This window comes from Kickxella alabastrina (genome assembly GCF_025024165.1).
Source record: "Kickxella alabastrina strain RSA 675 chromosome Unknown BX661scaffold_1, whole genome shotgun sequence".
Classification (NCBI taxonomy): domain Eukaryota; kingdom Fungi; phylum Kickxellomycota; class Kickxellomycetes; order Kickxellales; family Kickxellaceae; genus Kickxella; species Kickxella alabastrina.
In genome coordinates, this window is record NW_026251472.1 from 1,525,490 (window position 1) to 1,541,094 (window position 15,605).

Below are 15,605 nucleotides of genomic sequence, written 5' to 3' on the forward strand. Positions count from 1 at the left end.
CCAGGTGTACTTGTGCAAGCTGTGCTACTCGGAGCTCACCAATATCCATTCTGCGCGCAACCACATATGCGACTACCACCTCATTTATATATCTACCGATGATGCTTGGGGATATGTGAAAGTTGTCTATGGATCCTGAGCATCAGCTGCATCACCTGTGCTAAGCATTACCTGTGTTAACATACTGCATACTATCTTATTTCACTGCAGTTTTTTTTATATTTATCCCAACTAAAAATTAATTAATTAACCAATTTCACAAGTTACTGACAACTGTTTAGGAACCATCTTAATTGGCGTTGGCGATTTGTATCACTTAGAGCTTGCACCCAGTACGTATGCCATATGTGTTAGAGGTTACATACACGATGTTTTGGAAGAGCAGAAAAAGAAGCCAGTCGGGAAGTATAATGTTGATCCGACGGCAGTAATGCTTAGAAAGGGACAGTAAGCTCAAAGTCATACAGTCAGACATTAATTTGTTGCTTTTATTTTTTCCAGCGCTTGTGGTGTTTGACAAGTGCGGGGATGAGAGTAATAACAAAAAGGGGTTGGGTTCCATTTAGTAATGTAGATATTACTACGCCATCCAAGTCAAGAGACAAGACAAAATGGACTGCAAAAATGTTCCATCTATACTAGAAAGTGCCTGCTTAAAACATTTGCGTTGGTCTGCGAACAGCACCAAACAAGCTTATTGGATGGCCACACTCATGTGTTCAAAGGTGTATCAATTGCTACTGAGCCAAGGTAAGGCCTCCTTTGTTTCAAAGTGACAAAGTATTTCCCCTGTATCCAAGTGATTTATTCCTCCGCAATTTTAGATGTTAGTATTGTCAATAAAAACACGAGAAATCACACTTTATTATGTTCTTTAACTTGTCATTGCTATAGGCTGCTTGTCTTATGCCCTAATACCTAGATTGGTCGTGCCGTCCTAATGGTTATCTAATGCCTGACTCTATTTGTTTTCCCCACACTCGGCCACGTCAATTTTTATGTTACTGTATGCACACCCTTAGTCCCCTTTTGCAGAGTTGTCGAATGTCTTAGCATATACACACAGTGGTTCATTTCCTTTATGAAAATATCCTTACGGCCTCAATCCAATTCGCTTCTCTCCTCTTCTACCAGCTAATATTTTTGTTTTCCTGTTTTTCTAGCTGGTTGACAATTTTATTTTCTTTGACACTTTACGCATTTGGTATTTCACACTTGCGTTGCAGCATATTCAACTCGATACGACATAAGATACACGAAATAGCCTTATTGTCCATTTTTATCATTGACATACAGCGTTTTTTACAGACCCCGATCTTCTTGTCTCTCTTTGGTGATTTCCGATAGCCACACACAAAGGTAAGTCAAAACTATGTGCTTAGATCCAGTTGCACAGATGTATTCAAAAATAGCAGTAAATATTTCAATTTTGTGCCCGATTCGAGCTCTTTGCTACTGGTCAGAAAAAGCGTCAACATTGCAGCCCAATTCACAGCCACTATTGGTTGGTTAGCAGTAAACGTGCGCGCGTCTGTGTGCCTTTTTTGGCCATTTAAAATGCCAAACACTTTCTCAGCCATTATTTTTATGCTTTCTTTTATTTTTACTTTGGCAAATATTTTGCATACTTCTAATGGTTGTATTTCACCATTTTAAAATGTGTAAACGTCATCTGCTCTGGCAGGATATTCAATAGCCCCGTCTCTTGAGTTACCCCTTGTCACAATGCTTTGATGGCATTGTAAGTATAAGGAAACTCTCATATGGTCTCCCACATACATATAAGTGCGTTTAGTATTTCCCTTCAATAAATTTATAAAATATACGTTTAAAACCTTTTCTTTACAGTATGTCACTCACAAGTAAAGCGAATGGCCGTTTTAAAAAGGGCCATTGATACTCAGCACAATTAACCTTTTAAATTTTTATACTCCAATTTGACACAGCTATTTTGTCGGTCTGTTTTTCATTTGTCATCATGTGTGGGCCCTTTACTTTTTTATTTTTAATCCTGAAAATTGATGTTTACCACGTTTTTAACTCTGTATATTATTTCCCCTCATTTTATGTAAATGGGGAACCATCCGACAGCGTTGGTGAAATATGATTTTTTAAAAATTATTTCGATATTGTCATAACTGTTTACTGATTTCTCAGTACTTGCCCGGGTTTTTTTTTGATAATTGATACCCTGAAGAATTTCTCGGTTATCATATAGGGGTTGACAGCAACCTTTTTGTTCTTTTTGGGTTTTCTCTCATCCAATCTTTTATTCAGTTCTATTCCTGTTATACTCGCAGCTCATTTTTATACTTACAATAACCACAAAAAGTACAAGATTTTATTTTTTATAATCATAATCCTAGTCCTAGTCCTAATATCAATATTTTATATTTATCAACCCCTTTTTAGTTACCATATCGCAGTTTCCCGCTTATTTCGGACAACACAGTCAGCAGTTTTACGCTCAGAAAATCCTGTACTCACGATTTTATTGAGGTAAGGTGTCACCTTGTAAATTGGCAATGCGTAAAGCGTATATTCCTTTATTCACCCTTTTAAAACATTTGTTTCTTTTAAATGTTGTCCAATTCGAAAACGCACACCAAAATATAATTGCATTCTATGCATATTTTGCGGCTTCTTTATTTGACATTTCAGTTGCAGTCCAAGAGTCATTCGAAAATAGCGAAGAGCTTGAGTCGATAAGCACATATTTTGACTTTTTTGGATTTCCCCCAAATTTTGAAATACTTTTTTGTTTATTAGTGGTAAAATACGTTGCATTTATCACATGTGATATGTGCCTTTTGTTATTTCCATGCTCATTTGTTTTGTTTTGTCTTGCCGTGCCATTGCATTTTACTGATATCAATGCATACAAATATCGGAGATGCGTTGAGATGCAGGTGGGATGAGCAATATTTTATTTGCTTAATTTGCCCATTTACACAATTCAATTGTTTTGCATCATGCGTCTATCTAATAACATTATTTGTTTGTTTTTGTATTTGTGTGCTCACGCATACTCTTTCTTATACATATGTGGCAAATGGATTATAGTAGATTCCAACACCCAGTCAGTTGATTTGGAAGGTATCGAAGCGCCCTCTGGTTAAATCGTACTAATTTGAAACACATCAGAATACTCGAATCCAGCCAGATTAAACAGTAAAACAGCCAGTATTTAGCTACCAAAAAGGTATAGTATCAAGTTTATTTTAATGTATCACAGCTCCTGTTCTTTTTGTACGCCTACTCTTTGTATATATATTTTATATTTTTGATTTACTTTGGGTTATTTAGCAGGGGCAGTAGTGGCTAAATGGCCTATGTAACCCATTTAATATCTGTAAAACTCTGCGACATTTCTATCGGATATATATATATATATATATATATATGGGTTTGTGTCCTCCATTTCTTTTTTGTCTGAGTTCCCTTGTCTGCATTCATTTGCGTATTATATGTTCAACACACGCCAATGTTGAATCTCTTTTTGCTAGACACTGGTCACTTCCAATATCGGCGCGCAAAGCTAAATAGTATATTAAAAATAGTATATTAACTTTTGGCATTGTGAGCACAACGACCAACCACGCCACGCAGCACGTCACGCCCCCTTTTTTGCATAGAACAATTCGATTTATTCTTTTTGCTATTCTCCCCCATTTCCTCTCCCTTTGGTTTGCTTCAGTCTTCATTGCTTAACATTGTTTTTTAATTGCATACACACGAGCCCTCTCATTGTGTGCTCGTTGGTTATATATATCCTTAACAGGCATATTGTTTGAGGAGAGAGCACGGCTTTTTGCATATAGCTGCTTTCAATTTGCTCTTATTATTCCCCGATTACATTTATCTTTCAAGTGGGCAATTGCGCGGTCAAATCAGTTATTTTCTGTGTTCTCCTTGCTGCGCATTGGTTAATTGATGCACCATGGCCTGCTTCTGCACTCACAATTAAAAGGTCCCTGAGTGCACTTTGTTTCTCAATTGCATTGTTAACGCCTCTATTGTGCGCGAGCGCGCTTTTTCGTTTTTTTGCGCACAAGACTTTGCCATGCATCGCTCGTGTTTTCGCTCAATACCTAGGAGCCAGAACATTGAAATTCTGGCGCAGTTAGCGCAATTAAGCATCAGCTGATGCAATTTACGCCTAGCTCGTCCCCCTCCAGCACTTTATTTTTTATGGCTGCCTTCTGCATGTCAAAAGCAACTCGTGCATATTGTCATATTGGCATTTCCTCGCCCAGGGTGGTTTTCAGTGCTGGCTGAACTCCAGAATTTGGAGCCCCAATGGCTACGACTATGACGGCAATACCACATTCCATTTTATTGTCAGCAGCAATTGCTAAGTGCACTTGCGTAAGACAAATGCAGCATTGTTGCTGTGAGCGCTTCCAATTCCCATTATCTCGATTTCATGCATATGCTCTGCGTGTGCTTGCGCCCAAGGCTTGCGTTTTGCGTGTCCGCCGCCCAATTGTCTGGGGCTATGGCTCTTTGCTTGTGCTACTAGTAACCCGCTAGAGACACGCGCTTGTGTGCCAGGCATTGCGTGAAGCAATCTCCGATCATCTAAAGCGCATACTTTTTGACAAGCAGCCATGCTGGCCTTATTTGCCAAAGTGTGCAGCAACCGTACTCTCTGCGTGCAAGGGGCAACCACACAATCGCCAAATTGCGCACTCTACGGATAGTGTAGCGCCAAATAGTGTAATGGGTTGTCTGTCTTCTTTAGCCCAACAGCAACCACTGGCGCATTCATGCTCCATGCAGAACATGCATGCTTGTTCTGGCTGTACTCTGCGGACAACTGCACTTTTGCTTTCTTGCCATCTCTAAGGAAATCTCTCGTAATTGATTCCTCCCGATGACTTGCTCCGTGCCCGTCTCCTCGTACACCACCCCCCGCTGGTAACCCACCCCATCCCCACCCCTATCCCTATCCCCGCCCAGTGTGCCTGCCCACGGCCACCTCTTTTCTTTAATCGAGGGGAGCGATGCACTATTATATCCTCTTGCCTGCCTCCGACGCTTGGCCTGTAATGGGGACGTGTGCCCATTATGAGCCACATGTCCTCCCCCCTCCAGCCGCCGCCGTCGGATAGGGTAGTGATGAAAAAACAGAGAGAGTGGCCAGAATCCATGACCCGCTCAGCAATTAAGAGCTGCACAAGCTTTGCGCTCGTTTGCATATTAAACGAGGGTGCGGACATGTGTCCCCCGAAGCTACCCGACACTTGCTTTATTTATTTGCATTGCGCTGTTATCGTCGCTCCTATATATATTGTATTTTTTGACAATCCCTCGACACAGCCCTCATGCCCGTTTTTTATTTTCCATTTAAACTTGTGCTCTATTTTTTTTCAAGATCTGCGTTATATCTTTTCTGCTCTTATTTCCAGCTTGCCTCAGAACTAGCACCAAGCATCATCGTCGCCGTTTTTCTTCTTTATTTGTGCATTAGACCCTTCCGCATTTGCTGCCATTGGACCCTTTTTTAGTGTCTGCGGCTATTTTTTTTCCTGCTGTGCCCCCTTTTTGATACCAGTTGGATGAGCCATCCAATTATTATTTTTTTGCGTTAAAGAGTGCGAAAAGTTGGGTTTATGTTTTTATACCTTTTCTGCTCATTGACTTTTTTTTCCTTCTCTCAATTCTGTAACTTTGTGCATTTGGGTTTTTTTCTTATTATTATTTCATTGCCGACTAACTTCAAGTTTTTTGTTTATTTATTTACTCTTTATATCTTGGTCGCCGGCCTCGCTTGTTTACTGTAGTTTTATATATTTTTATTACTTTCATATCTTTCGCCCTCGCCCATCCACCTACCTACACACACACACCGCCTTGTTCTTTACACAACGCGCTCATATCTTTAAGAGTGCGCATTTCCCAAACACAACCAACCGTACGTCTGCGCTCACACCGTAGCATTTTCGAAGCACTTGCAGAAAACAAGTGGCCACAGCAGCAGCAATCAGCTTCGCGACAAAACTGCCACTCCCATTCGTTGCCCGCCGTCTCTTTAAATACCAGATACCCTGCACTGCATATTGTGCTCATTTCCGTCCTGGGGTCACAGATCATTCGCGACTTGCTGCAGCGCCATTTTAGCCCAAACAGGTAAGATACAACGGATTTGTTCCTCATGGCCATTTTTTAATTTCCTTCTGGCTTTCTCCTCCTTCACCCCCCTTTTTCGGACTATTTTTATTTGCGCTTTTTTTGTTATTGGCACATGCATGAATGCGGTTGGCAAGCATGAGATGGCAGCCCTACTCCTGGATCCGGGGTTTTTTAATTTTGTTTTGTGCGGACTTGCAGACCATGCCGTGCATTGTATGTCTGCTTTGGCCGGTTCGTTTACTCTAAGCAGCCATGGTCTGGCTCGCGGGCCCCTTTTTGTTTTTGGCATCTGTGCGTAATCCTGTCTCTATGCAAGGCCTGCTGGAGATATAACAACAGATTGGCGGCGGTGGCATCAAACAAATCGATCACATCTGCAGCTCTACCTTTTGAGCGAAGACGCGTAACCAACGCAGATGAAAAGCTTTTTTCTGTTTCATGCCAGGTTTTGGTGTGTTGTGCCTTGTTTGTCTAGCGCGAGCGCAAAGCCACGCTGCGATGCGTGTTCTCTTTGTGCATGAATAAGACTCGCCCTTGTTCGCGTTTGCGCTAGACCTTTCTGGATCCATCTGGACCTGCACTTTACTATTATTCTTAGTCGACAGCATGATTGTTTGGCAATTCGCTTTGTGTCTTTGGTACAGGCCCTGCGCCATTTTTGCCCTCACCTTTTTTATTCATTTCTTATTGTCGACAATTTGCACTATATTGCTTTGCGCGATTGGAATGTCCTTATTTTATTGTGTTTGCCCTGTCTTTGCATTCCTTTTCGAAATATGCTCGCTGATTACAATTACTCAATGCGAAACGATTGCAATATGCGTTATACGAATGCCCACTGCCTTGCTCGCGGGACAGGCAGCACAAATCTGTCTGCTTGTTTTTTTGTCTTTGAATGCCTGAATGCTCTGCTTGTGCATACATTGGCAGTGCCTTACGCATGTTCACATTCATTTTCTTTCGCCCATGTTATCATTCCCTTTCTCAAAAATAGAGCTACTTGTTTCATTGGGCTGTATTTCGGACTTGATTATATTTAGCTAACTATGTTTAATATCTTGCGCGTGCTTTTTTGTTGCTGCCTTTAAAACGACCGTATTTGTAGCCGCTCCTACGTATATTCGCCCGCTCTATCCAGCGCCGAATCACACCATTGTCAGCAGCTCAGGAGGTAAGATACTATATGATTGTTTGCCATGACAAAAGCTCTATCTTGCTTTATCACCAAGCCTTGGCTGCAGCACATCCGTTTCGTTTTGATATGTGGCGAATGTGACTTTTGGTTTTTTAAATTAATTATCGGGCATCGCCTACTAATGCCTGCTTTTTCAATTTGAATTTTAAAAGCCCTGTTTTCCCTTGCGTAATAATCATCTTGTTTCACAATATTGACATTGCGCACTTGTTCTCATTTTTTGCTTTGGCACTACCATCTAGTACACGCTATAGATAGTATTAATATACATCGCGTAGCGACAGATCTACTGAGCAATACTGGTCGATCGTCCACTCTTGATTTTTTTCTGGCCCACGCATATCTGTTTGCTCGCAAACACACGGTGTAACATTTATCCGCATTTTCTCTCTCTTTTGCTCTTGCTCTCGCGCACAAACGGACGTTTTATTTAAATGTAAGTTGGCCATATTGTCTTTAAGCTCTGCCACCCTTAACGATGCAATTGCAGCACTTGTCATTGTGCGGTGTCTGCTGCGCACCACCATTGGAGCTGGCGACAGTACGTTGCCACTGCCGCCAGAGCCTTGCTTTCTATATGCTCCCTGTCCGCATGCCAGTCACATATCTGTTGCTCCTGTTGTGCTAGCAGCGAGCCTCCCTTCTCAGCACACCGTTAGGGCTAATGCACTGCTTGTACATACGCACGCACACATATTGCTCATATGGCATCTGTCCTAATGCAGTTGCACAACTGCGACGCTTTGCTTTTTCTCTCTCCTTCCTCTGCTTCTTTATCTTTTGTTGTCGCGTGCCCAATTTCCATGCACGCATGTGCATTCGCATACACGTGATGCGCTCGCAGAAACATCGTGCAACGTCAGCCCTTATAAGTTTTTAATCTATTTACTTTCATTTGGCCAAATTGCGCTTTGACCACCCTAATTGCTCCACCCGCTCAATTTGCGCATGTCCGAGAGGCACATTTCCATTTTCTGCGCGTGCTCGGTGCTTTTTTTCAAGCACCTGCCGCTTTCGGCACGTATTGCTTCGCGCCCACTGCTATCAACACGCCAATTTGAAAAAGGCAAGGCGGAACATGCTTTTGTTTTATTTTTCTGCGCTTGGCTGCCCGCTTTTGGCAAGCCATTGTCCGATTGGCTTGCTCTGTACTCCTTATTGAGAGCGACCCAGCTTTGCTTTCTCAATTTGACCTGTATTTGGCCCTCTGGCTCGTGCGCGCAGCTGGTCTGCGCTGCAAGCACGGAGGTCGGAAATTTACAAATGGTCAAAAAATACGATTTGCAGTTTGACTCTTGCCGTCCCCGCCGCTGCCGCTGCCTGGATATCATCTGGTTTATTGCGCCGCTATCACAGCTGAATCAACGATCCTCTCTCTGTATGCAGTGCAGCACCATTAAAAGCGGCTGCTACTTGTCCATTCTGCATTCTGGTTTGTCGATTCACTATGCAACACTATTATATTGTCGCCCTCACTTGCCTTCCTGTTTGTGTCTTCCAATGCCGATCCCGCCTCTCTGGTTGGCCTGGCACGGGGCGGGGCAGCCTTTTTCATGCCATTTTGTCTCTTTCCCCCTTCCCTCTCCAGTCTGCCTAATTTTAGCGAGATGGGCAAAGACTAGGCTATATTTTGCTTTTTGGAGTGCAAGATTCTGGCCAGCAGACAAAATATCATTTATGCCTCCTCTGCCAAAATGATAAATTATCCGCGATCCTTGTTTTGCATACAATTTTTTGTTTGCCTCTTTTTTTTCTGGCTGGGTGACACAAATGAGATTTCTCGCCTTGCTGACCGAATGTTTTTGGAATTGCAATGTTATTTGCAAGTGTAAGAGCTGCATGGATTTCTGGCGGGCTCGGTGATCGTTGGCATCCGCCAACCGCTCCTTGCATCATTATATCCAGCTTCTCTCCTTATTTTTCAAGCATAAAGGCAGAGTCCTGCGTGCATTACACTCCTGCCAATAGCGCAGAAGGCGTGAGACTATTCGCGGGCGTTTTTTGGGGCCTTTTTTTAGCCAGACTGCTCAAAAGCCAACGCGACGGAGCATTTATTTTTTGTTTCATGCTTTCCTTTTTATTATTATTTTTTTACAATCTTTTTTCTTTTTCTTTTTTCTTTTCGCGCTCCTAACATTTGCAATAGCTCTCCCCCTTTCACTTCATTTCCCACACCCTGTGCTACATTATTACTTTCATTTGGCACCCAGCGCATTCTTTTCTATATTTACAATTATTTTTTGTTGTCATTTTATTTTCAACCGACGCTGCTCTCTGCCCAACAAAGGGCCTGTCGTTCATTTGTATTCTTTCATCCCCTTTCCTACAACTGTTTACTACCATCTGTGTGTGTGCGTGCAGTAGCTCGCTTTCTTTTGTTCTTGCTGCGCACATCACTGCCACTTGCGCAATAATATCATTGCCCTGCGTGTTTTTGCTGCAGCGTTTTGCCTGATTGCATTTGTTGTCATCACCATCCAACATCATTCTACCCGCGATCTGGGTCATTTTGCAACTCAATCATTGTTGCCTTCAATATCTATCCATCCTTTGTTTATCTTTTCCCTCCTTATTTTTATTCACGCAGATATATACGCACACGCACATATATATTTTTAATTTTATAGTCTCGTGTATTATTTTCTTTCCCCCCTTATTTTTTGCTACACGTACATATAACACGGCCTTGTCTCTCACATACTCCTTATTTTCTCACTCGCATCTGTATTGTTTTTTATTCTGCCGCACACGACTCATTCTTATTCTCATTCTCATTCTCATTCTGTGACTTTAATGTGTCCTGCACCGGTCAATAGCTATTTCGACGCACAGCTGCTAGCAGACTTTATTATGAACGGCCAGTACTCGGGTTACGATGGAACCAATACCACTGCAACGTCGAATGATCCCACATACAACATTGGCAACATCACCGCCGCGTTGTCAGGCATCTCAGAGGACTACGAGAGCCACGACAATGCGCGTGCGCGCAAGCGCAGAATGACTGTTTCCGATGACCGGCGAGCCGACGATATGCATGGGTTCAGCATGCCCGAATCAATGGGAGACGCACTGTTTAGCAGCGTGCTTGACCACCACCACAGCAGCTACGACGGAATCATGCAGCAATCGCAGGGTGCCGGACCCATGCTGGCGATGGTCATGGCATCGGGCCCCGAGGACCCTTCCCTGAACGCCGCACTGACCAACAACATGTCCCTGGGCATGAGCTTTGCACAGGGCACGTACATGGGAAACGGCATCAATGATAGCCACAACACCGATCTTAACACGGCGCACATGCAGAACCCGCTCGGTAGCCCGCCGCACCTGGCAGGCAGAGTGAACGGGAGGAAGCACCAGTCGCTGAGCATCGCCATCAGCCAAGGCCTTCGCAACGAGTAAGTACAACAACACGCCATTCTGCTTCAAGCCAAGCGAGCTTGTAATTTTTGCTTTTTTTATTAGTCGCCGCTGCTTGCATGAGCGCAAAATATGTGCGCGTGGTTCAGGCAACGGCCACTTTATGCGCGCCGCATCTCATGCGTAACCACTAAGATTTACTGCTCAACCACCGGTGACACCCAACCCGCTTTTTCTTCCTATGCCCCCTGCTGCTCTAAATTCTTTTCTTCGGGCTTAGTCACGCTTGTCCCCAATTCTGCCTTCCTTTTCGGGGATCTCTTTGTCTGTGTCACAATGCCCATGTCTATTCCCTATGTCTGTTCTCTTGTCTGGCTTACTTTGCTGCGACAATTGGGCGCCCCATTGTTGTCTGGTATTTTGTTGGCGGGGGCCATCACTCGCTTTCTCGCCTTCTTCCTCGCACTTATGTGCAATAATAATCGTCAAATCGCTTACTCATCGTGCCTTGTATTTTCCGCTCACGTGCCTCAAATCAACAGGCGAAAATATAATAGCTTTGTGACTCCATGATTGCTCTCATGTGACCTTTTTCTTACAACCATGCGGCTCGCCGCTCCTTGGTAAATCTAGGCTTTGCATGGATTTTTTAATCAAGAGTGCGGAACATTCCTTTTTGTTGTGACGCGCTGATCATCAGCACTGCTTATTTTTCTTTGCACTAATAATACGCCTACGCCTGCCTGCTGCTCTCGCCCGACCAATTTACAATACTTTGCAAATGTAGCCTCAGCTCACAAGAGCCGCCCACGCCCAGCATGTTCTCGCCGTCGTTTGCCAACGCGATAGAGGGCGCCTCGGCCGCTGGCATGTCGTCACCATCGATGTTCTACAACGTCACTTCGCCGTACACGCCGAGCCACGCGCATCACCACAGCTTTTCGATGCCTAACACGTCGCAGCAGAAGCCAAACACGAGCGTGTTTGATGCGGGCGCGTCAGTGGGCTCGTTTGGCAGCGACCACATAGACCAGCACAACGTAAACAGCCCGTCGGTTGCAGCAATCGCACAGTCCCTCAACTCGGCGGCCTCCTTCAGACACCACGGTGCCTCATCATCTAATGGGCCAATGAACACCGACGAGGACTACTCGGTCGGCCTCCAGATCTCGATGAACGCGGCTGTGGCTGCGGCCATGAGTGGCTCGTTCGATCAGAGCGCGCACAATCGCAGCTCGTCGAATGCGTCGGCGTTCTCCCGGGTGCAAGCCGCGAGCAACGTCTCGCAACTTTTGTGCGGTGGCGTGAGCATCGGTCAGAGCTCCAATGGCCTGGATCTGGACATCAGCACGACGCTGGCATCATTTGCCAACATCCCCGGTTTGGTGCCATTCTCCTCTGCCTCAATGGATCGCCAGAACCTGTTTGCCCACGGGTTGGTGGGCGGTGATTGCAATGGCTCTACTTACGGCATCATGTCCTCGGAGCCGTCGCTATTCCACTCCATAGACACGTCCGCGTCATTGCAGAACGCCATCAACCACAACCGGTTTATGTCTGCTGCTAGTAGCTCGCTGATAAACTCGGGCAGCCCGATGGCCTCGGCGATGGAGAGCATCATCACTTCGCCGGCAGCCAGCAGCGCTCGCAGCGGTGTCCGCAGCCCAGTGACCGGACCCAAGAAATCCCGCAAGCGCGCAGCCACCATCTCTACAGTCCGCCCTGAGCTTAGTCAGCAGCAGCAGCACGAGCAGCGCCGGGACTCGCACCAGATTATGAGCTCCACAGAGCTCGCATCTGTCAACATGCAGGACAACAACGGTGGGATGGAGCTATTGCAGCAGTCTGTTGAGACTGCAGCTTACACCGGCCCCGTGTTCAACAGCCAGGCTGTCGTCAAAGGCACTGGCAGCAAGGTGGTCATGGTGATGACATCCAAGGTTGCGCAAAAGTCATATGGTACCGAGAAGCGCTTCCTGTGCCCTCCGCCCACAATTCTGCTCTTCGGTGACGACTGGAGGATGCCCACAATGGGCGGCACTGACCAGCAGGCGTCGCACAGCGGCGACTTTACTACCAACATGCCCCGCATCTCGGTGTCAGTCCCGACAAACGACGACTCCGGGATGGGGTCGGAGGGCCTCGAAAGCCTGGCGGGCTCTTCAGAGTCGCGCGTGTCTCAGCTTGAGTGGCTGGCCCAGCCAGACCCAACGCCCAAGCCCAAGGCACATGTGCCGCACAACCCGGTGCCTCCGATCAGGCCGCCGCGCGAGGGCGATATCGTCACTGGCCGCTATGTCGCCAAGCAGTTGTATATTAACGACGTTGACGAGAAGCGCAAGAAGGTGTCGGTCAAGGTGCGCTTGTACGATCCGTCGGGCCAAGTGGTGCTCAACGAGTTCGAGTCGCGGCCCATCAAAGTCATAAGTAAGCCGTCAAAGAAGCGCCAGAGCGTCAAGAACGTCGACCTGTGTATTCACCACGGATCCACTATTTCGCTGTTCAACCGCCTGCGGTCGCAGACTGTGTCCACAAAGTACCTGGGTGCGACTCGCTCGATGTCGGTTGGCGGCCCGCGCCCCTTCTGGTTCCCAGCTGCAGAATCTGACGGCTCGAGCACATCCGCAGCCAACGGAGGCCGTGTCAGTGGTGGGTCCTCCACGACCACATTTGTTGCGCGCAACTCTGTGTGGGATCCGTTCATCATCTGGATCGTCAACACGCATCTCGGCACGCAGGAGATCGAGGCGTTCAACGAGCGCATCTCAAAGAACCCGACACCAATTCCAGGATATCCCACGCCGCCTACCTTTGCAATGCATCCACAGTGTCCGCCAGACTTTGACCATTGCCTCAACGGCAGCGCCGGTGGAGGCTGTAGCAGCCCCGGCGAGCAGCCTCATATCGACAATGAATCCGCAGGCCAGCCCCAGCCGAGGGCGCCGATCCCCATTCTGTACAACCAGCCGGTCATCCTGCAGTGCGTCAGCACGGGCATGTGCTCCCCAGTGCTTACGCTGCGCAAGGTTGAGAAGGGCAGCACAGCTGTAGGCTCCTTCTACGGCTGCGACTCTAGCCGCGATGTGCTCGGCGACCCCGTGTCTCAGTTGCACAAGGTTGCTTTCGAGGTGCGCGTGCAGACCCGTGAAGAGCTGCCGGCAGTGACTGTCACACCGGCTGGACTTAACACGCGCGTTGGATCGTACCTGACGTGCATGGGTGATATTGTGGGCCTCAACGCCACTTGCGATGGGCGGCAGGTGACCAGCGATGGTTTAGCCAACAGCAAGGCTTCGGGCAGCCGCGGGTCTCCCAGCCAAGGGCGCAAGCAGGCAAAGGAGAGTGCTTCTGTCGGGACGACCTCGTGGGCCGAGGACGTTGGCGACAACGCGGTATGGACCATGGTCGGCACCGACTGTACCATCTACCGCTTTGACTACCCTTCAGCCTCTGAAATTGCGTCGCAGCTACAGCAGCTCGCGACAAACACCCTGCCCACGACCCTGACGAATGCTGAGTCCTCGTCGTTGGCGCTGCCACCCACCCCAACCTCGCCCTCTGGCATGATGGACTACTCGCAGCACGCGTCGCACCAGCACTTCTCTCTTGAGATGATGCTGGCCGACCACGGTTCTACCGCCACTGCGGCTGCCGTCGCTGCGGCTGTCAATGAGATGAACGCCAACGCCAACTTCCAGCCAGTATCGATTGACGCGTCCTTGGCCGCGGCTGTCTACGGCATCGCCATGCCTGTCATGGGCGACGGCCGCCAGCTGCAACAACAACAGCACAACAATTTGCTATCTTCATCGCAGACGCTCTCGATGGGTTCCATCAACTCAATCGACGAGCACATCAACGGCCATCTTTCGACCGACAACCTTGTTCCTATCGTGTTCAAATCGGCTGTTCAGCATCCATCGACAATCAACCCTCTGTCGCTGGATGGGGGGCGTCGCCAAAGAGACGGCAACGACACCCATTCTGTGACAGAGCGCTCGTTTGTTACACTCAGCGGGCTCAACTTTTCGCCTGATATGGTGGTGATGTTTGAAGGCCAGCAGAGCCTGATCACTGAGTTTAAGTCCTCCGAAAGTATCGTGTGCCTTGGCCCGCTTGCGTCAGAATTCGGGAGCTTAATGCGTCCAGACTCTGCGATGGACAGCGACGATATGTTCACAAGCGTCTTCGGCAACCTTGAGCAGAACAATGGCGATAAGAAGCATCAGCAACTGCATCCGACATCCCCCAGTGTCAGCGACTCCTCCACCTCCCATGCCCATGGTGGCGGCGAGGATTTGCAGCACTTTGCATTGCTCAACTATAATATGTCTTGCGCCAACCGCGCTTCATCTGCCGAGTCAACTGCATCATCAGCCACCGCCACACACAACAGCCCCAGCGCCCAAAGAAGGGCGCATGATAGTGCAGCCGTCGCTCGCAGCAACTCCTCGGCAAAGAGCAGCATATCTACTGTCAGGATTCCGATTCTTTTATCGCGCAATGGTGGCGCAGGACCCACCTTCAAGACTGGCCAGTTTTACACCATGCATATCTAAAGCTGTATTAACCATTCGTACGCACACACACATGCTCTTTTCTCTTTTATTCCTCATTCAATCGCTCATCCTCAAGCACTCATATTTCTCTTGACATTTTTATTTTATTTTATTCAATTTTTTCCTTTCTCTTTTTCTATTTTTATTTTTCAATATTTTTAAAAAAAATTGTTTGTTTACTATTTCACAGACAATAGTCGTGGAAATATACATGCGTGAAAAGCGTTATTTTACAGTATTGTTTGTCCCTTTTGAGTGTGTGCGTGGTTTGAATTTGCAATATACTCTTTAGCATATTCTTGCCATACCGCATCATGTTCAATTTCTTAATAACTTACTACACTATAACTTGT

At 46.7% G+C, this 15,605-nt stretch overlaps 2 protein-coding genes across 2 annotated transcripts; both read left to right on the forward strand.

Moving 5' to 3' along the window:
* Positions 1–6,931: 6,931 nt before the first annotated feature.
* Positions 6,932–7,261, forward strand: BX661DRAFT_175942 (uncharacterized protein). Its single transcript, XM_051534218.1, has one exon. It carries the CDS (start codon positions 6,936–6,938, stop codon positions 7,173–7,175), a length of 240 nt encoding a protein of 79 aa, XP_051395398.1. The 5' UTR covers positions 6,932–6,935; the 3' UTR covers positions 7,176–7,261.
* A 2,862-nt stretch (positions 7,262–10,123) lies between these two features.
* BX661DRAFT_168189 (LAG1, DNA binding-domain-containing protein) lies at positions 10,124–15,252 on the forward strand (the record flags this gene model as incomplete). Its single annotated transcript, XM_051533404.1, has 2 exons — positions 10,124–10,731; positions 11,481–15,252. 2 exons carry the CDS (start codon positions 10,124–10,126, stop codon positions 15,250–15,252), a joined length of 4,380 nt encoding a protein of 1,459 aa, XP_051395399.1.
* Positions 15,253–15,605: the final 353 nt, after the last annotated feature.